The sequence below is a fragment of the Triticum aestivum genome, chromosome 1B, assembly GCF_018294505.1.
Source record: "Triticum aestivum cultivar Chinese Spring chromosome 1B, IWGSC CS RefSeq v2.1, whole genome shotgun sequence".
NCBI classification, from domain to species: Eukaryota; Viridiplantae; Streptophyta; class Magnoliopsida; order Poales; family Poaceae; genus Triticum; species Triticum aestivum.
The window spans coordinates 456,386,885-456,407,985 of NC_057795.1; the positions used below are offsets into that span (position 1 = coordinate 456,386,885).

At 45.3% G+C, this 21,101-nt stretch overlaps 2 protein-coding genes and 1 long non-coding RNA gene across 19 annotated transcripts; 2 read left to right on the forward strand and 1 right to left on the reverse strand.

Moving 5' to 3' along the window:
- Positions 1 to 8,470: 8,470 nt before the first annotated feature.
- Positions 8,471 to 11,199, reverse strand: LOC123131208 (probable membrane-associated kinase regulator 1). 2 transcript variants are annotated; one of them, XM_044550941.1, is made up of 2 exons: positions 9,824 to 11,199; positions 8,471 to 8,882 (listed from the first exon to the last, which is right to left on the reverse strand). In XM_044550941.1, exon 1 carries the CDS (start codon positions 11,027 to 11,029, stop codon positions 9,872 to 9,874), a length of 1,158 nt encoding a protein of 385 aa, XP_044406876.1. In that variant the 5' UTR covers positions 11,030 to 11,199; the 3' UTR covers positions 8,471 to 8,882; positions 9,824 to 9,871. The 2 variants fall into 2 exon arrangements, with proteins under 2 accessions (XP_044406876.1, XP_044406870.1); XM_044550935.1 differs by having other exon boundaries at positions 8,471 to 8,892; positions 9,824 to 11,198.
- A 1,491-nt stretch (positions 11,200 to 12,690) lies between these two features.
- Positions 12,691 to 15,797, forward strand: LOC123131225 (uncharacterized). 14 transcript variants are annotated; one of them, XR_006464117.1, is made up of 8 exons: positions 12,691 to 13,198; positions 13,308 to 13,494; positions 13,719 to 13,761; positions 14,002 to 14,049; positions 14,136 to 14,252; positions 14,401 to 14,544; positions 15,091 to 15,255; positions 15,679 to 15,797. XR_006464117.1 is itself a non-coding variant. In XM_044550957.1 (6 exons), the coding sequence occupies exons 2-5, from the start codon at positions 13,327 to 13,329 to the stop codon at positions 15,172 to 15,174; spliced, it is 408 nt and encodes a 135-aa protein (XP_044406892.1). In that variant the 5' UTR covers positions 12,695 to 13,198; positions 13,308 to 13,326; the 3' UTR covers positions 15,175 to 15,255; positions 15,679 to 15,797. The 14 variants fall into 14 exon arrangements, 3 of the variants coding, with proteins under 3 accessions (XP_044406892.1, XP_044406899.1, XP_044406885.1); XR_006464115.1 differs by lacking the exon at positions 14,002 to 14,049 and having other exon boundaries at positions 12,693 to 13,198; XR_006464122.1 differs by lacking the exon at positions 14,401 to 14,544 and having other exon boundaries at positions 12,697 to 13,198; positions 14,136 to 14,193.
- Positions 15,798 to 15,999: 202 nt separating this feature from the next.
- On the forward strand, positions 16,000 to 19,864 carry LOC123131287 (uncharacterized). 3 transcript variants are annotated; one of them, XR_006464135.1, is made up of 7 exons: positions 16,000 to 16,729; positions 17,231 to 17,572; positions 17,789 to 17,834; positions 18,429 to 18,522; positions 18,611 to 19,215; positions 19,369 to 19,466; positions 19,555 to 19,864. It is a non-coding gene; the product is annotated as an uncharacterized lncRNA (long non-coding RNA). The 3 variants fall into 3 exon arrangements; XR_006464137.1 differs by having other exon boundaries at positions 19,373 to 19,466; XR_006464139.1 differs by having other exon boundaries at positions 18,611 to 18,678.
- Positions 19,865 to 21,101: the final 1,237 nt, after the last annotated feature.

Genomic DNA, 21,101 nt, shown 5'->3' on the forward strand with positions numbered 1-21,101 from the left:
CCTAAGTTCTTGGATCCAAAGCCAGATGCACTCATAGCACAAAAAATGGGTCGGAAGAGTTCTCAACTCCTTCCCCACTCAAACCCCGATCCATTCGGGGGCTAATGATGAAGCTATGTACCTAGGGTAGGGTCATGGACCTGTCCAAACTACCCTACCCAAGGACATCTCTAGAAGAAACCACCTGTCAATCGACTCAGAAGTGTTCCACTCGACAGACTCGAAGACACTCGACCATGAAGCCAACCACTCGACGGCCGGGAGATCCAAAGTCACTCTGCATGCAAACGGTTGGTCATTGAGTAGCTTTTATGATCATCATAGCACTTTATTTGTGGCGTTATCAGTAATGCCAGATCTTAATGTACCTTAAACCCTACATAACTGAGGGCCGGAGGGATCTGGCGAACTCTATATAAGCCACCCCCCTCCTTAGTGTAAAGGGTTCGCACCCCTGTAACTCATACACATAATTCAGTCGACCGCCTCCGGGCTCCGAGACGTAGGGCTGTTACTTCCTCCGAGAAGGGCCTGAACTCGTAAATCCCTTGCGTATACAACTACTCCATAGCTAGGATCTTGCCTCTCCATTCCTACCCCCCTACACTACTGTCAGACTTAGAACCACGACAGTGGCCACATAGGACCTCTGGATTTGGCACTCCTTCTTTGGTATGTCAGGAACTCACAATGACATCAACATGCTGCAGTGCTCTCCTGTCTTTGCCAAGCTTGTTGAAGGTCATTCTCCTCCGGTGAACTTCGAGAGCAATGGGCGGAAGTACAACAAGGGGTACTATCTAGCTGATGGCATCTATCCGAGATGGTCGACATTTGTCAAGACCATCAAAAACCCTGTGCCTGGAGGCAAGAACGCCTGGTTTGCGAAGATTCAGGAGGCTTGCGGGAAGGATGTCGAGCGGGCATTTGGTGTGCTCCAATCTCGATTTGCTGTTGTCCGGTACCCCGCTCAGACCTGGTCGAAAGATCAAATGTGGGAGATCATGACCTGCTGTGTCATCTTGCACAACATGATCATTGAGAGCGAGCAGGAAGAGACAATGTTTGACACTGAACCATACCACCGGCAGGGTCCTCTTACCCAAGTTGATCACCAGCTACCGGCAACCTGAACTGCCTACCTCAGTATGCATCAGGAGATCCGAGACCCACAGGTGCATCATCAACTGTAGCAAGATCTGATAGAGCACCTATGGAGGCTCAAGGGCGACACCGGGCGCGACGTGTGATAAAATATGAGTTTTTATTTGTTGAACTATATAATTTGTATTGAACTATTTGTTGTTGTACTATTTTGTTGAAGTATTTGAAATTTCTGTGATGAAATATGTGATAAAAAATTATGTTGATAATTGAACGCCGAGCCACGACGAACCACGCCGAATATGGGCCTATTCTTGCCCATATGGGCCTTTTTCGCCGAAATGGGGCTTCAAAAGTGAACCAAAATCGACAACTGTGGGCGAGCTGGGGACGACGACCGGGCGCAAAACCGTCCCCAACACCGAAAGAATCGCCGGCTCGCGATTTTTATGCGCCCTAAAGGACCGAACGGCTCGAGATGCTCTTAGGACCACGACTCCACGAGGCACCGAGGCAGCAGCCAGCTCCCGATGTCACTGTGTTCTGTCGCAGGCACACTGAATCATGCACTTGCATCTGACGCAGTTCCTTGTATTTGTACTATCCTTTAATTAATGAAAATTGCCGTAAAACATTTTGTTCTACCGGTTAGGCTAAAAAAATAGGGCCAGGGGTGAGAGAGAGAGAGAGAGGGGGTGCGTGGTGGCACTGAGCTCTGTTAGCTCAGCTGCAAGAGAATTCAGACCACGTAGCCGAGGAGCAGGGACCAGATTATGCATCCACTTTTCTACCAGCTCCACGAGGTAAATTTGACAATTTTGATCTATTAATGAAATCATTTCATAAAATGAACTGCCACTTAAAAAATTTCATTCAGCTGACATTTTTGAGTGGCGCCCGACACGAAGGCGTCACACTACAATGACAGGCGCTGCACGCCTGGCCAGCATCGCATCCGGGTGATCCAAAAATTATTGTCAGTGTGCAGCGCCTGAGAGCTAGGCTCCACACTATACAGTGTATCGCCTAGCGTTTAGGCGTTGCACACTATCGCCTAGCGTTTAGGCGTTGCACACTACAAAATGAAGCAACCACCAGTGCAACGCCTATAGGCTAGGCGCTACACTGTATAGTGTAAATGAAGCAACCACTAGTGCAATGCCTAGACGCTAGGCGCTACATTGTATAGTGTGGCGCCTAGCTCTTAGGCGCTACACATTGACTTAGTAATTTTTTAGACCGGGATGCGACGCTGGCGCGTGTAACGCATATTAGTGAGGCGTTGCACAGTGTAGTGTGGCGTCTTCGTGTCGGACGTCTTCGTGTCGGACGTCACTTAAAAATGTCAGGTGAGTGATTTTTTAAGAACAGTTCATTTTATGAAATGATTTCATCTATATATCAAAATTGTTAAATTTACCGCTCTACGAGTGCTACTGCCAGGCATGAAAAGTTGCTTCCGTTGGGTAATGATCACTGGCTGGTTTGAAAAGTCGATCTGACAAGGAAGAGACAAGAACCAAGATTGCAAATCATGAACGCTTTGTAGTTTGCACCCGGTGCTCCAAAGTGATTGTTTATTCTCCGTCGATGACGTGAGTCGTATGTGACAGCTACTTCATCTGGTTAAAAGTTTTTTTTAACATTCAACACCTCCTTTATTAATTAGCTACAATAGTAGCATCAGGAACAATCAGGGGAATAACCGCCTCCGGGGCTGTATCCAGCCAAACACCAGGAGGATTGAATTTAACTACTCTAGCTAACTCATGAGCTACTTTATTGTTTTCTCTACAGCACTGTTTAAAGATGATATGAGTAAAATCTAAGGATATAAAAAAAACAGTCATCAAAGATGGCACTGGCAACCGAAGAAGAACTCCCTCCCTTCTTTAAGCGCGTTGATGACCTCAAGACTATCCGAATTTAACTCGGTCTTGTTGCATCGAGCGGCACGGGCTAGATTCAAGCCAAACCTTACTGCAATTGCTTCTGCGGTAATTGCATCATAGCATATGTTCAGTTTTTCATTGGCCGCTGCCACGAAATTACCATTGTGGTCTCTAATGATAGCCCCCACAGATCCCTCCAGCGAATCATAGTCGAACCCCGCATCCACATTCAGCTTGACGTACCCATTCCTCGGCCTCATCCAGCCACCTTGTCGGATCTTTGGTTTTGTAGAATAAGCATTAATATAGTTAGCAGCAAGTGATCTCACCGCTATACTGATATGTGAAGCATTAAGCTTTACTCCTCCGTGTGTTAGCTTTCTTCTTTCCCACCACAAAAACCAGCAGCAAGTGGCAATTGTTTCTCTGAATTTGGGGAGTCCCAACACATGGATATGATTATCCGGAAGATTGAGAAGAAATTCTAAAGTTACTTCCCCAGATCTGTCCAGAACCAGGGCTTTAGTGGTTACCTCATGCAATCCAAGCAGCTTCCAAACTTCGGTGGCGACTGGGCACTCAAACAACAAGTGTCGAATGGTCTCAGGTCCTAGGTTACAAGAAGGACAGTGGGCTCTTATCTTGATATGTCTATCCGCCAATAACGCCCGGCATGGAATAGCGCTGTGGATCACTGTCCAAACAAAATTTTTAATTTTTGCAGGACAATTCATCCCCCAAAGAGATTTCCAAGTGGGTTTAGGCGCTGATGAGCTATAGCCAGCCTGCAGATGGTGACCAAACTGGGCCTCCCAAATAGCATGATATGCAGATCTTACCGAGAAACCCCCTGTCTTTGTCAAGCTCCATGCCAAGAAGTCTGGCATTTCATATATAGGCACTGGGATAGCAAGTATTCTCTGGGCATCAACATGACAAAAAGTTTGGTACACAAGCTACCTATCCCACTCCCCCAATGCAGGATCTATTAGCTCAGATACACGGGATAACAAGTGGTTACCTCTAGGAGAGATAACTTTTTTAGATGGTGATTGTGGGATCCAGCAATCTTCCCAAATTTTAATTTTTTGTCCATCGCCCACTCTCCAGATCAGGCAGTGCTTCAAGGTGTCCACTCCTGCGATTATACTTTGCCATGTGTAGGAGGCCTTCTTCCTCAACCCCATATTCAAAAGATCATCATTTGGGTAATACTTTGCTTTGGGAATCTTTGCACATAGTGACTCAGGATCATCAATAAGCCTCCATGCTTGTTTTACCAATAGAGCTAGATTGAAGCAGTGAATGTCTCGAAAACCCATACCTCCTCTGCTCTTCGGTATGCACATCTTCCACCAAGCAAACCAGTGCATTCTCTTGTGTGACGCATCATCACCCGACCAGAAACGTGATATCGCATCTGTGATTCTTTTGCAAAAAAATTTAGGAATTTTGAAGACCGACATCGCATAAGATGGTATGGCTTGTGCAACAGACTTAATAAGCACTTCCTTACCTCCAGAAGACAGGCACTTTTCTTTCCATCCAGTAAGTCTCAAGATTAAACGATCAATTAAATATTGGAAGCTGTCGCTTTTATCCAAACACAGGGTAGCAGGCAAACCCAAGTACTTATCATTGATGGCCTCTGTCATTATATTAAGTGTGCCACAAACCTGAGCCTTCATGTTAACATTCTGTGCTAGGACCGAAGAAAATGCTCGATTTATCCACACTTACTAACTGACCTGAGGCACCACAGTATAAGTCTAGTAGTGATTTCAAACAAGTGGCATTTTGTACATTAGCTTTCATGAGAATTAACGAATCATCAGCAAATAAAAGGTTGATGACCGACGGTGCATCACGATAAACCTTAACTCCCACTAACTTAGGTGCACCGAGGCGTTGAATCAGTGAGCCCGCCCCTAGTCGGATCGGATGGTTTAACAAGCGTTCACAGATTCTCAAAAAGAAAAAGAAAAAGGGTTCACATAATGCCTCCGCGCATAGCTAGTGGTACCGTTGAAATTCGGTTGCCGTCTACGGAACGTGGAATAGAGAAACTACATAATCATTCAAGTCGTCTAGTAGCAACCTACACATCACTACAATATCTAAGTTCCCTTGAATGTAAATGTAAGGGCTGTGAGCGCTCTAGAGCTGAGAGGGTCAAGTGAGCATGTCGCTTATTCTTCTTTAAAGAACCACTTAGATTTAACCATGTATTTTAATTGTAAATACATTCATTTTTATGTATTTCTCCGACAAGTATTTTTGAACGGAGAAAGTATTATTTATCTTGATCGCGGTATAATCGAACTCACTCACATACACGATCACATACTCACCCCCTATGAATGCACCCATGCGCACCTTACCCCTATGAGCATTTCTGAGAGACTGAGACGGCACATCATCTTAAGATTGACGAAGTCGCACAGAGCATTCGTAGTTGGTAGGAATGTCTCCTCCCACTTATGCACACCGCCGAAAGGCCTGAAATAAATCCAAAAAAATGCGAGCACCAATGTAAAGTTTGGGACTCTGGTGGGAGGTATAGCAATGCCCATCTAACCATCCAACAATACATATTGTTTACTGTCTGGGCCAACCATCCAACTACGTGTGTTCAACACTTGATGTGTTACGTGTCACTTACTCCCTGACCTAAAACCACAACGTTTCTTGTAGATCAGAGGGACTACTTTTTTGCAAGAAGAAAAAGGTTTACATGTCGCTCATGTACATCGAAGTGATGTATCATCGCATAGCGGCACGGTTACCGCCCCCTCTATGTCACATGGCTGCATGGGCGTCGTCAATCCACCACCACGCTGCATGCCCCGCCCATCTCTCTATCTTTCTCCCCTTCTGTCATGGCGGTATGCCTGAGCCATCACCGCCTCCTCTTCACCACATGGTTGCACAGGCACCCGACCCATCACCTGCTCCTCTGCATCATATGATTGCACGACACCGCCAGTCCATCACCGCCTCATCCGCACCACACGGTTGCACGGGCGCCCGTCCCACACTGCCTCCTCCGCACCACAAGGCTGCACGGGCTTTGCCTGTCCACCACCATGCCGCACACCCGGCCCATCCCTCCATCTTTCTCCCCTTCTTTTGTGCGGTAGTTAACGTCCAACGACAACGACGCTCGGGGCTTGGAGACGACTGTCGTCTTTAGAACTTGGTCACCTTCATCAACACGCCATGGCCCACAAGGTCTGCAGTACCACTCCCGATACCTCCTTCCTCTCCCTCTGTCATCCTTTCTTTGGCAGCCTGATTCAAATTCAATCTCGCTCGCTTCGGTGCTAAACAAGTAGCAGATTATACCGGGATTTTATCTCATTGTGTAAGGCTTCAATTTAAAAGCCTCATGTTTCATTGCTTGAGTACACCTCCATGCTTGTGGATTAACAACCTCACACAGTTTATACATGACATGTTGTATGATGCCTCTGTTCCATAATGTAGTGCGTATTAGTATTTCAAAAGTCAAAGATGTCCATTTGACCAAGTTTCTAAAATAAACTATCAATATCTGAAGTACTAAATAAATAAACTATAACGGTACATGTGGATGTTGTTTTTTTTTAACTTGGTCAAACATTGGTACATTTGACTTTTCAAAACAAAGTATGTACTATATTTTAGAACGGAGGGAGTATTAATTAGCATATCGTTCCACGCCTAAGGAGCATGGTCTTTGGGTCAGTTATGTACACAACTAATGATAACTAGGTTTTTTTGTGAAGATAATTTGCTTAATTGTCACTGGGTCACTTATGTACACACCTAATCAGACCTTATTAATGCATCAATAATATTACATTCAAATGAAAATTGAGATCAATCACTTGTACTATTATCTCTCTATATCCTCCCATTTCCACCTCTTCCTCTTAGAAGCCGCTATAAACATGCTTCATTCCCTTAGTCTATGCAAATCATTACTTTTATTTCAAATATGTTCTTTCTATTTTGATTCTAACTACGCATATGAATGATCAATATTGAAAACCAAAAGCCATATACTTTGGTGATTTGTTGCAACTTCCAAGTATTTCTTACTTTCACTTTCCTTTTACCATTATTGCAGACCATTGTTGTTGGTGTTTTGTATTATTTGTCTGTGATCAAGGTAAGTTATGAAATATTGGTTGGTCAAATTATAAAGTTGTATGATTGTTGTAGATGATACTACAATCACAAGTCTCAGTTATGCATATCAAAGTTTTGAATTAGTTTTGCAGATTTACATTATCATGTTCATTCAGTATTATGGTTTAACCCTGCAGGTCAGTGACATGTTTGACGCCAACCACTACTTTGGATACGTTTTTGGTAGTGTTGCTAACATATCATTTTTGCGAAGAACAATAGTTGTAAAAAAACTGAGTAATATCCTACCAAGTAAATGATGACGTGTCCTAGCAACTAGACATGTTCTGACACCAAAATTATGGAAGCCAAAACACGAAAGGCCCATGAAATAAACAACGACCCCAACCCGCAAATTGAGCGGCAAGAAATTTATTTGTGAATTAACAATCAAACAAATAAACGGTAGAAAAATAGAACGGCGCACGTACCCTTTTAGTATAACTATGTTCAAAGAAAACCCTACACATATAACATACATGAAGGACGATCTTGTATCAATGCTAAGTAGTCCATCAGTTCTTGGCGATCAGTCACGACTTCTTGCACAAGCTGTAGTGTAAGTACGAGTACTGGGGTTAAGTTGGGACGAAATCTGTCCGAGTCGAGTTTCCTTGCACGGCAAATTTCAGTGGTTCCTTTCGCTGAAATGAATGTTGACGCGTCGTTCTCAACCTTATACTGTTCAAACGTCAACGTGCATCTACTGAGGTACTCCAATCCAATAAATCCTATTCACTCTACGTCCTCGACTCCTCGGGCACGACGGCCGGCCAGCTGCTCGCATGTGGCACCTCGCCTCGGCAACGGCGTCTCCACGCGCAACAGGAGGAATCTCTCTGCCTCACTGCTCACAGCAACATGGGGTTAGCGTTAACCAAAGCCAGGCTCTGTAATTTCTTCACACTAACATGACACCTAACAATAACCATGACCACAAGGACTTGTATATTTCTTCCTACTACTAACCAATCCTGGCCAGTCCAGCTAACCGCATCAGTTGTATAGCATCTAATGGCAGATGATTAAATTGCACACTGCCTTGAACGTGATCTTTCATGTACCACCACTACAGTAGAGTAGCTTTGTCTACTGTGGCTTAACCTGTCAATGTCACACCCTAACCAATTTGTGCTACTAGTTTATTAAGCAGTATGATGAGAGGACGGCAAGCGTAGGCAGGAAAGTTAATCATGTGTCGTCGTCCCGGTTGTTGAATGACCCCTCCAAAGATTCCTCACCTATCTATCTATCTATCTATCTATCTTAGCTTCAACAGAGACAGTCAAACATGCCTTGTCTAATCTCAAGCTAAGATCTGACTTTTTTTTTTTGAGAAATTGTTCATTCAAATCACGAATCAGTACAGAGTAGGTGACCCTTACAAGCACACTGAAACGCAAAAACAAAGGAACATGAACACCTATAATACCCTAAGACAACCATAACACAAGAAGATCTCCGGAGTTCTGTGTCATCATCCCTGAATCTTGAGAGAAGACCCCTGTAGCAGAAGGATCCGCAACCAGTCGCAAACAGGTCATCATCTTCGACCACGGTATAATTGCCACCACGCACATGTGGAAGGACATGTCCTACTACGTGGAGACCCAGATCTAGCGAGGCAATCGTCGTTGCAACCACTTTTAACTTCTTGTGCCGCCTGCTCCGAGAGATCCACTGCTGCTCAAGCTCATCTCCTCCCACGAGAAGCTACAACGGCCTAATGTAGGATCAGCGAGGATTTAATACTAGTTGCTTCATTAGGTGTACGTTAGAGCTGATGAAAAGTGCTTATGATTGATTACTAATGGCTCATTGTCAGCTTCTACTAGTATAACTTTTCAAGCAAATTTACAAAAAGTATGAGCACATGGAAAGAGGGGGAACAAAATCATAGCAATATTTTCGGGAAGCAATACTAATCATACACCAAATCTGTAGTACAGGAGCCAAACTATATTAGGATTAGCTGAATAAACACTTGTCTTGAGACAGCATTACAAAACAAAATTTGACACCACTAGCTGAGACGGCCACAGCGTTAGACCAAAATCCCACTCCTAACCTTTTTTTTGGAAGGGTATATCCCGGTCTAGTTAACAAAGGATTCTGCACACCTCTTCTCCGGAGCATCAAGTATTTGCATCGGCACCTCCATCACAAATTTAAGTTGGCAGATTTTATATTCTAAACTTGATGGCATTAGAATGGTAGCAAACCCCCCACTTCTCAAATCTATGGATTTCATTTGGCAAATTCTACAATGCAGAGCCCATCCAGCAGATGACATTTTCACCCAAATATCCAACTTAAGACTCTAGGATGTTTTCACTGAAATACCCAACTTAAGACTCTCTATGACATTTTCACTGAAATACACCCAACCTATCTTATAACATTTCCTGCAACTTTTACGCTTCTTAGATGGGTTTGACGTATTCGGATTTTAGACGCAATATTTGGAGGCCGCCGATGCAAATTTCACACTACGGGAGAAGAGACGTCCAAAGGAAGGATTAGAGTCTCATTTCACCCCTTCGAACTACCCTTATTTACCAACATCATCTTAAAGTCTTGCCCAAAGGACACAAAGCTAATCAAACGAACAAAAATTAACACATGGATGGATACCACTGATTAATCAGCCTTACTTAGCTCCCCGCACGAATCCTAGTGCATGCATGCATGCACCGGCGCGCTCAGAACGCGCTGATCTCGCCGGCCGCCGTCGCCGCCGGCACCTTGCGCGGGCACAGGGACACGACGCCGCCCATTGTGTTCTTGCAGTGCGCGATAGCGCCCTCGATGGCGCTCTGGAGCTCCTCCATCGAAGACGACGACGCCGCCGACAGCGACACGGGCCGCATGCCAATGCTGCTTGTCATGGCCGCCGCTGCTGCGGCCGGCACGTCGGGGAAGCCCACGCCGCCCGCTCCGCCGAAGGAGAGCATCCCGGAGTGGTTCGGCGACGACCGCATCGACGACGGGCAGCTCGCCGCGCACCGCTTCTGACGCGGGAACCGGAGGTTACCGGAGAACGAGTTTGAGTGCGCGTACTTGCAGGTGCTCACCTCCGCCGCTGCCGCCGCTGCGGATGCGGCAGCGTTGTCTTCGTCGCCCCGCTTCTTCCGGATCGAGAAACTGAACGGCTTCTTAAAACACTGCTGCTGCTGCGCCGGGGGCTGCGGCTGAGGCTGGTTGCTGCCGCCGTTGTTCTGGTTCTTGGGGATCTGGGACAGCTTCTCGTACAGAGGCTTCACCTTCTTGGCGTACTTCTTGATCACCTCCTTGGCGAGCGACTTGTTGGACGGCTTCTTGGCGGCCGGCGCACCGCCGCGGTGGAGGAAGACCGAGGAGAAGCGGGTGGCGAAGGACGAGAGGTACTGCTTGCCGGTGCGCTTGGCTGGCGGGAGCCCGGCGTAGGAGGCGGTTCCCCGGAGCAGGTTGAGGTGGCGGTCGTCGTCGGTGGCGGAGCTGGGGCGGGAGGACGAGGGGGCGGAGTCCGGCAGCAGGAGCGCGGCGCAGTCGGTGGAGAAGGAGGAGGAGGTGCTGCCGTTGGAGTCGCGGGAGGAGTTGGAGGTGGAGGTGGAGTCGGAGGCGGAGGCGGACGAGGTGGACGCCGACGCGAGCAGCAGCGTGCGCACCATGGAGATGCGCGGCGACAGGTGCAGCGGCAGGAGCTGGCCCTTGTAGAACAGGTCGTCGGCGGGGCACAGCTGCGCCGCCGACCGCTGCTTGGACCCCGGCGACTGCGTCACCGTGAACTCGAACTCTGACGACGACGCCGAGGACGAGGCCGGCGACGGGAACGACTTGACGCCGCCGTAGCCGGCGTCCTTGGCCCTCGCACGGCCCATGGTTGGTTCACGGCCTCCGCTGCGCTGGGCTATGCCTACGCTGCGGGTTCGTTCATGGCGTGGCCTCGCGGTCGCGGGAGGAGGAGAGGAGTGGAGAGGTGGGGGCGGTCGGCAGAGCAGCGCGAGGTGGGATGGGAAGATCGAAGGAAGAAAGGCGAAAACTTTTACGAGGCTGACGACTTTATGATTGGGTTGGGAGCCGCGCGCGCCCTCGTGTCTGAGACGAGAAAGATGCCCATGCTCCGTCAGTCACATGGCAGCATGCCCTCGCCAGCCGTTCGATCGACCGCCATAAAAAATGGGCTTCTGGAGCACTGTTTGCAACGCTGGATTGATTGCTCAGCTGAACTGAAACTGAGCTGTTTCTGCTGAAACTCTTGCAGTAAAGTTTATACGTTTCGACCAGTGTTTGGAACACGGGACTGTTTTCTCAAATCCTCCCTGTAACTTTGCCGTTTCTTCTGGTAAAGCTTCTGTGTAGACCATGCATAATTAGTTTGGTCTGCTTTTTTTTTTGTAACTCGTGATTTGAATGGTGTATCATGCAGTGTATCTTTTCCCTGCTTGGACAGATTTGTACACTCCTACTATGTCCTGTCCTACCGGAATTTAAAGTTGCATGTTCACGCTGTACCAGCATAGTATATTGCTCATTTCATATGTTTACGCTGTACCGGCTAAACGGCTAGGCAGTGGCTTATATAGTCTTAAAACAGGTGAATTTCAGTTCAACAGTCCATAGAAACCCAAGCTTGTTCTTTTTTTTTACCAGCAACAATATGTTTACTTTCTCGTTTTACCCTCATTTCCACCTCCGGTGGTGCAGAGCAACACGTGGGAGAGAGGGGCCGCCGTGCATGTTGCATGTCCCCTTGACTCGCCGCTGTAGCCACGTCTCACCTCCCTCCCGGCCCGTATGATGATATCCATGCAGATGAGTATCAGATTGGCTCGCCGTTGCCGCCGTTCTTGTCTCTCGTCTCGTGTGCCGTGGTGTGCTTCTACGCACATCATCATTGCCAAGAATCATGATCCGCTTGATGGCTCGCTTATTGAATGATTGGGTGTAATGCCAATGCCAATGCCAATGCGTACAAAACCAAAATCTAGAGGAGGAAAACGTAGCGTGCATGGATCGATGATGTGGCTGGGCTCCCCTCGCGAGAGCGCCAGCTCTGGCTCCATCGATCATCGGCGCACTGTGCAAGTGACAAGCCGCTGTCGACGGGTCGTACGCTTTGGAGTTTGGACGGGTGTCGTCTGCCTGCCCAGGGGCTGGATGGGTACGCCGTACCGTGCCATCCACCGGTGACACGCAAGCAGCAGGAGCATGCATGCATGCATGGTTTGATATCCAGAAATAAGAGAAGGAGGGATGGACAAGCCTCCTCAGAGCTCAGTGACTCTCAGCCGTTGGATGCGATCTCTTGATACTTTCGTCCGTTTGATCAAGAGGTGGGAGGATCTGGGCCGTCGGATCCGGAAAAAACACTGCTGGAATGAATAGTAATGGCAACACATTGTAAATACCATGCCCCCACCAGGGCATTTTGGTCATTTCGCCTAGGGGGTATAAAATGGGGTCGCGCTCCTGTGGCGGAGACCTAGGTGCCGCCGCTTTCTCCCGCACGCCTCCTCCTCTCTCCCTCCCTCCCGCAGCCGCCTCCCTCCCCCCGCGCGCCTCCTCTCCTCCCCCCGCCTCCCGCAGCCACATCGCCGCCGCCGCCACCCGCCTCCCCACTCGGGCGAACCCCTCTCCTCTTCCCCCGCCTCACCTCTCTCCCTTCCCCCGTCCAAACCCTAGGCCCGCGCCCGCCGGCCGCCGCCGCCGCCGCTCGCCCAGGCCATCCTCCCGCTGTGAAGGAAGCGGCCAGAGAGGAAGGGCGTCGCCGGGTGTGCATGTGCCTCCGCGGATTCGTGCCACGGTTGCCGGAGGCGTGGGCGCCGCGGGTCACCTCTCCAGATCGGTGGAGGCCAAGGGCAAGGGCAAGGAGGAGGGGAGAAGAAGACCTTCGGCCAGCTGCGGGAAGCCGCCGCTGGTGTCCTCCGCGGCATCCACCGGCGCCGGTGGCGGGCAGAAGCGCAAGTGCCACGACCACGCGCACTCCGAGAACGTCGCCGGCGGAAAGTACGGCGCCTCCGGTGGCCGCTGCCACTGCTCCAAGCGCGGTTAGTAGTCTAGCAGATTCGATTCACCCAGGGATGGGATTTCGTTGTTCCGTTCTTCGTCTGCCGGTGTTATCCATGTTGCTAAAGATTGAATGAATGGAACCGGCAGGAAGTCCCAGGTTCGGCGGATGACTCGCATGCCGGCAATCAGCTCGAAGGCGGCGGAGATCCCCGCAGGCGACTTCTCGTGGCGCAAGTACGGGCAGAAGCTGCCTATGGAGAATGCCCTGGACTCAGCAGTTGACGTAACTCGGTTGAGCTGCGGTGCGCTATATTTAGCTGATTTTATTGGGAAGGTGGGCACTTACCTGGAAAATAAAATGGTCTGGTTTATCCTGTATTATGGCCTGTCGTTGATAACTATTAGCTTACTATCAGGTCTGCACCATTCTAGATATCATCTTAACTTTTAACTTCTCCAAATGCAACATTGGATAACATAAATAGGATTTTTTTTTGTCAAATTATGAAACTGTAATTAATAGGTTCACCTGAATATTGATCTGTTTTGTTATTTTAGGGAAGAGGTATGAAATTCTCAACTTAGAGGGAGCATACACAAGGTATTCCATGCTTCCCATTCTCCTCATGTAGCAAAGGAACATCCAACCTGTCATGTGTCGATCACTAAGTAATAAACAGGAATCTGATGTTGGAAATAAGCAACTAGATATCAAAGCAAAAGGATCACGGCTCCTCTTACAAATCAGTGAACTATTCTAATTCTGGACTCTTATGGCCTAGATATGCCAAGCAGTCGCAATTGCTATTTTAGTCAAACTAAAAAAATATTAACTTTGCAGTGTAAGCAGACCCTTGAGCAAGAGAGCAACATGACTGCTAGCTTCCCTGTAAGTTCAGTATGTTTCTTAACTGAAAATATCATTCTGTTATCAAGTCATTCTCAATGTGTGCTGTTTCATTCTGGTGCCTGTAGGCTGCATTACAGGAGATGGATACGAAGTCCTCGGAGGAGGAATACAAAGCTCTACAAGGTGATGGAGCTGGAGATGTGTATTTCCAGTCTCTTGAAGAACGAATCATTAATATGAAGGTGTTCTGCCGATACTTTTCAGTTTGGTTGCTCCATGATTAATGCTAATTGATCTCTCTCTCTTTTTTCTTCTCATGGAGAAATACATATACGTTACTTAGAATAATGCCATGTGCAGTCTTAAGAAGCTAAACATCTTTCTCTGTAGTGAGTTTCTGAACTAGGCGGGATACCATGGTCCATGGGTGCAAGATAACTCATATATGGATTACCACGGGTCCAGTGCGTTTAAAGTATGTATATGCTTATATGCGTGGCTGCTGTTGGTACAACTTGACAACTCCATATAGAGGTATTAAACATTGAGAATCACAACATTTACCAATGAAATGACTAACCAACAAGGAACAAGTATAAGAAGAAAAGCTAAGTATTCTTTCCATTTGCTTCTTCCACCATTTGCATCTTTTGTAGTTAGCTTCAGAAACCAAAAATACAAAAATAGAATAAGGCCTCGCTTTTTATAATTTCATTTATTTTTGAATGCTAATTATATCAAAGGCATGCCTCCAAGAGGGTGAGAAGCTAGATGATGCTATTTATAAACGTTTTGCTCTCCACTGAGTTTATACAGATTCTATAAGAGGAGAGAAAGATCAGTTCGTCTTCTTGTATGATCGTCTCTCTCGGCAGTTTTAGGTTACAACTTACAAGCGTGTGTTTTAATGTACATGGTGTGGGCTACACAGATTTTCTTTGACGTGATGCAACTATGTTTGCTTACCCTTTTTCTTAAACTACAAACCGAAACACGTTTCATGCAACATTGGAACAGGTTGATTCTTTATTTGTTCACACAGTACATAGTGCCACCCGCCGCTAACTACAATTTGTACAGATTTTGCAGGGATGTATATATATGGTCATGTTTCACTGGGATCCTCAACTGTTCCAGTTCGTATTTAGCAGGATCACATGTTGACCAATGACTCAAATTAATTTTCTCACTGATCCAGTTAACTCAAGAACTTGTGACCCAGTTCTAGGACAACTGTGGACTAAGGTACGCTAGCTGCTTGCATCTTTCAGAGGATGTAATTAGAGCCAACTATATGTGTGTTTTATCCTCTTAGAACTGTTAGTATCCACTTAGGGGAGAAGTGCAAGCAGAAGCAGATTTCAATTTGAATAAGTGTGCTAGAAAGTGTGTTGGCAAATATTTGGTGCACTGTGATCTAAAGGAACATTGTATAGGTTGTTACAAATCCACCATAAACAGCTTAGCGATTCATGGACGACTTCCGCAAGCACACTAGATGCCTGAGACCAGATAAAATTATCATTTTTAGATTGGTAGTAGTCCCCCTGGGATTATTGTGCACATTGCCAATTGGTGGTGGTCTTTGTTTTCAAGCAGAGTGTTGCTCTGTAGACATTACTGACTCTAATTTACTTTGGGATCCTGGTTTTCGCGTCTTGATTTTAGGGATGGAGGTTGATTTATCAGCGGTTACAGGCATGCATGCTTTATGGTGGCAAGCATTATATATCATTGAAGACTTTCCATTTGTTCAAGTTCCTGATATGCTAATCGCTAACCTTTAGGCATTCATATATAAAAAGTGTCACCATACAAGAGAATTACATTTATGTGATGATCTTTGAGTTTGATTCGTGTGTTTTATTTTGTAGATTTGTTTGGAGAGTTCTGTCCATCCAAGCACCATGCGTATGTGGCCAGTGAGTTTGCATTTGTGTAGAAAATTATTGCTACTAAAAGAAATGGAATTGTTTTCTTCATCCTTGTTTCAAACCAACTAATAAACTAGATGCTTGGAAGACTCTTTTCACTATATAGTTCATGTATGCACCTCTACTTGATAATCATAAATAGTTTGATCACACCATTCTTTCAAAAAATAAACAATCTACTAAAAACAACCAGCAGATGATGTATCTGAAGGCATTTCGTTTCAGGTGATATGTTCGTGACTTAATTTTGTGGCCTACACAACTAATGTAGAGGTTATATAAGTGTAGAACAGTGATTTAGGATATGATGTTTTTTAAATACCTTTCGCGAATGTTTGTTTGAACTCCGTTCCAAGACCACATACTTTAGGAAATTTTTCTTATGTTTCAACCAAATAAGCTCTCAAAGGATTAGCAAGCACATGGACCATTCCGATTAAACTATTTGTTCTAGGTCACAATTGAAGTATTGATATGTTCTGCCCAACGTTCATTACACCGAGTCATGTATTTTTTTTTCTGAACATACATTATATTTTCTAGAAATTTCTCCTCTGTTAGAGAAACATATAAATTCTTCTGTCTTTTTATTACATGATACAACCTAAGGAAATTGGAACGACTGATTTATGTGGGAAACTGATGGGCTAAAGCTCAAAAGCTCACACCTGGATGTTTTTTTGTCACACCTTCAAAATCGTGTAGAAGAAACGCTTACAAAAAGAAGAAAGAGACCTGGTTTGCCTTCCTTGCTGGCGTCCTTGTCATCTCCAACCCGCCCACGGGTATTGCAACTCCTTCCCATCTGGTTTCCTCCTATGAGATATTTTCTTCACTTGAGCTTTAGAAACATTTATTTAAGTGGTTACTGGTTGCTCCAGAAATTTGATATTAATATGATTTTGATATAGCCATGATGGCTCCTGTGTAGTTGTTTGGTTTGGTATTTGATTGTAAACTCTGGTTTGGTATTTTTAGTCGCATGTTTCAGTGGAAGAAAAAAAATAGTGTCAAAGTAGAATGCACAGCGTTGTGGCATAGTCGACTATGTTGTATGAGAAGATTTGATCAGATGGTCCTTTTTTATTCTTTCTGATTTTCTATAGATAGTTGGGTTTTCGGATACAAATATAATTTTAGTAATCCCATGAGTTTTTGTCAACGTGTTCATTTCTTTTCTGCGTTTCCAGGCATGGAAGCACATTTTTCAGTGCCTTTTTGTTTAGCTCCATCCTATTTCTTACCACATGCTATATTTTGATTAATCCTATATGTTTCTTGTGCAGGGTGCTCAAGGGGTTCGGTCAAGTCGGATGCCAGGCGGTGCGCGCAGCTGAGGAGCACTGGCAGCAGGCGCTTGATGCGGCGCTCCCCGCGTCGCCGCTGCTCATTCGCGGCTCCTCCTCCTCCCCAACGGATCGCGACTGAACCTTCCTCGTGCCAGCACCTCGTGGCCATGAAGGGTGGCTGAGCCATCAGGAGCGGCGACGGCTGCCTGCTGCGGATGCTGCTGCGGCTCCCTCCTCTTCCTCACCGGCTTCTACCTGCTTTGTGCCGACGCCATGTACATCGTGTCATCCCGGTGCTTCTGCTTTCCCGGGTCGCAACTCTTTGGTGTGCTCGACAAGGTCCGTCTTCTCCCAGTTTCTCTCTCTAATCCCCAGTGCTCACATCTGGTCTGCTCTTCCATGTGTACTTGCATGTGGCATTTTTTGCTATCTTCAGGTTGGGTGCCCAACATGACCATGATAGCTAGGTTGTTCCCCATGGTGTATGTGTATGTTCTTCTTGCTGCGTGCATACCTAATCTTCCGTCTTCTTTGTTTTGTTGGTTGGCTTTGCAGGCCAGGACACACATTCTGGAGAGCTCCTTGGTCAGTCCATCACGAGGTATGTAACTTCACTAAGATCATGCATGGTCCTTATAAGCTAGGGATTACACTTCTTCATATTAACTGTATTCGAGCCATGAGACACCACTTTTGTTGTTAGAATGATGCAATGCAATGATGATTCTGACATATGGATTTCGTATGAAGGCTTTTCCGTAAACAAATGAACACTGTAAATTTAGTTAATGTGTTTGTAGATGATCTTATTGGCTTGCCACGGTGTAATAGCAGATAACACCGACCCAATTTCAGTAAGTTGTAGTGCAGTTGCTTGGTTTGCTGCTGATTTGCTGCCTACTACAAGGCGATCGACAACCTTAAGGCCATTTCAGGTTATGTTAAGGAGGGTTCGCAGTGAAATGTATGATGGCCTGATATTTAATTTTATCATATCTTGGATAAACCATCAGTATAATCTTATGTGCCATAAATTCTGTTTTGTATTTTCTCTACTAATAAGGTTGCGTCTACAAGTTTGTGTACAACATTCTAATTAGTTAGAATTTCCTTGGATTTCATCGCGTCTCTTATAGCTCCAACATTTTTTTCCGGCCCATGGAAGTTTTAGACAAGTTCTTCTCTACCATTACAGAACCGGCAGCTACCGGATTCCTTTTGTGCTGCTGGAAAGGAGGCACATTGTTCCCATGCTCGTGCTCTATGGGTAGAAGCTGCAAATTTTGGAGGTCTTTTTCTATGGTTCATGTCTATCATAATCGCATCCTTCTTTTACGGTTTACATAGACATCTGATGTTCGCCTTTTCTTATATCAGGTATCAGACGAGGGTATTCGAAGAAGACACCATGAATGGCAGCAGACTCTACCGCTTCCATTACAATGGTATTCGAAAAAGATACCACCTTGTGGCCTTTCCTGTTTCCTGTGACTACGACTTCCAACTCTTTAACTGGGATGGTGTCAAAAGAAATTCTGTAACTGGGACACAATAAAATAAATTGGTACAACTATATGGATTCCTTGGTAAGCTCATGATTCATCTGGCTAAGCAGTCTTAGTAGACCGCCAATGTTGTGTTATTAAGATGCAGGTTTCAATAACCTTCATGTTTGCGGCTAAAATAATGTAGTTATCTCGGTAGTCTAGGTAGATTGAAATAATTGTTTATCCTTGAAGCAAATCAACTAAACAACTGCCAGTAGATGATGAGGTGCCTTCTGCAAACAAAAAAGCTAAGCTCTAAGCGAGTATTTTTAGGCGACCTATCTTTTTCGGTGATTTGTTTAATCCTTCGTCTGCTCAATTGATGTGAACCACAAACCTTGCTCTGCTAAATTGATGTGAACCACAATCCTTGCTCTGCTCAATTGATCTTCCCAGCAAATCAATGAACATGTGCCCACAGGGACACAGTCAAAGGTGCGCATGTCAACTTAATGGTTTTCATCCATAGTGCTTTGCCATTATTTTTATTTTTATTGTTTTTCTCATTTGCCACTGTTGCCCATTCTTTCTAGGACCAGTATATACATCATGATTTTCTTTTTATGTAATTGTTATTTATACTTGAAGCAAGGTATCTGAAGACCTGATGGGAAATGAGGAGGTGCCCTTTGCAACTAAAAAGACTAAGTTGGAGACCAAGTGCCTTTAGGCAACGCGCCCTTTTGGTTCGTTTGTTCGGTACTTTTTTTTGCTAATTTACTGCTCCCTGTGGTATATATGTTTTGATTTTTGTTTGGAATTCTATTTCTGCAGGATTGTAGCGTATTAGTTGCGGATGTGCAGAAAATGCTGATTTAGCGGATGGTTGCCTTTTCCATCTGGGATCTCTTTTGTTGCGACCTGTCGCTTATAATAGAGTGATCTGTTTTACTGATCCTGGCCAAGTGGAATCTACTGTCTGTCAATGTCCAAATGCTGCAGTTAGTGTGACATGGATCTTGACTAATGTATCCCATCAGTTTAGCCGTGTGTTGCTAGCTGATGTGAAAGTATGTGTGATTACCATACTTATTATGATTATGGATGTTGCTACATGTTTCATTAGCTAAAATTTACCTATGCATTCTGCCTGTGGATGCCATTTCCTCTGTTCTTTTATGTGTTTTATACATGCTTCAGATTTGGATCATATAAAATGCCCTTTTGGGAATGACTAAGGTAAGTTTCACTGGCATCTTATAAGAGTATCAAGCAGGAAATACATGCCATTAACTCTCATGTCAGTAGTTCCGTTCACAAAATGCCATGCTTGCCTTGCATTTGATATATAATTGCCTTGGCAATTGCAATGACACTGGCAAATATTATCTTATCCCAGACAGCGGCAATGCTCTACATTTAGTGTATCCTCAATGTATGATTAGTTCTCTCTGGGAGCACTGATAGGTCTGCTTGGCCGCTGGAACAATACGCTGGACCAGGCACCGTGCGCCAGGGCGCACTTCCGATCTAGTTTCTGTGGCTTTGGGGGGCATATGGTCCTTCTGAAACCCGACGTACGTGCGTGTGTGTATGTTATCGCTTCTGTGTGGCTCTGACATTGAACTATGTTCGATGCATTCATCGCTAGGGAGAAAACAAAAAAAGATGTTTGGTCCAAAGTTTTGTAATGTGTATGAGGTGGATCTTGCTCTTGGGAGCGAACTTGGTTGTAACCGTGCTTTTCCTTAATACTCCCTCCGTCCTAAATATAGTCTTTGTGAAGATTTCACTATGAACTACTCCCTCCGTTCCAAAATATAAGAATGTTTTTAATACTATACTAGTGTTAAAAATGTTCTTATATTCTAGGACAGAGGGAGTACATATGAAGCAAAATGAGTGAATCTACACTCTAAAATGCATCTACATACATCCGTATGTGGTCCATAGTTAAATCGCTACAAAGACTTATATTTAGGAACGGAGGGAGTAGAAAAGACATGCAACGCTCTTGCATGTTCTTGAAAAGAAAAAAAGGCAAATTTCTCAACTAAACTTTAAGCTTAAATAGTGAAGATTGGTCCAGGCACAATCGTGCTTAAGCAAATATTACATCATACATGATGTCTTTTTGTCTCGCTCTTGTAGGAGGGAGGAGAATACTTTATTTCTTTAGAGCAACAGGGAGGAAAAGACTTGATTTCTTTAGAGCAAAAACTATGTGGCAAGAAGATCAACGCTAGTTGACATTGTGATTTATGAGTAAACCATTGTTAGCCAAATGATATTGGAGGCTTGGTGTTCAATAGAGGCTATAACAAACTGTTCTGTTGAAGAAATGTGTTAAAAAGCAATGCTATTCTGGTGTTAGACACAAA

What these genes read in the sequence shown, in the direction of transcription:
- LOC123131208 (XM_044550941.1), bottom strand. Translation starts at nt 11,029, where the DNA reads ATGGGCCGTGCGAGGGCCAAGGACGCCGGCTACGGCGGCGTCAAGTCG.
- LOC123131225 (XM_044550950.1), top strand. Translation starts at nt 13,327, where the DNA reads ATGACTCGCATGCCGGCAATCAGCTCGAAGGCGGCGGAGATCCCCGCA. An exon ending in TAGCTGATTTTATTGGGAAG is followed by an intron (nt 13,495 to 14,001) that starts GTGGGCACTTAC and finishes TTAACTTTGCAG; the next exon opens with TGTAAGCAGACCCTTGAGCA. An exon ending in ACATGACTGCTAGCTTCCCT is followed by an intron (nt 14,050 to 14,135) that starts GTAAGTTCAGTA and finishes TGGTGCCTGTAG; the next exon opens with GCTGCATTACAGGAGATGGA.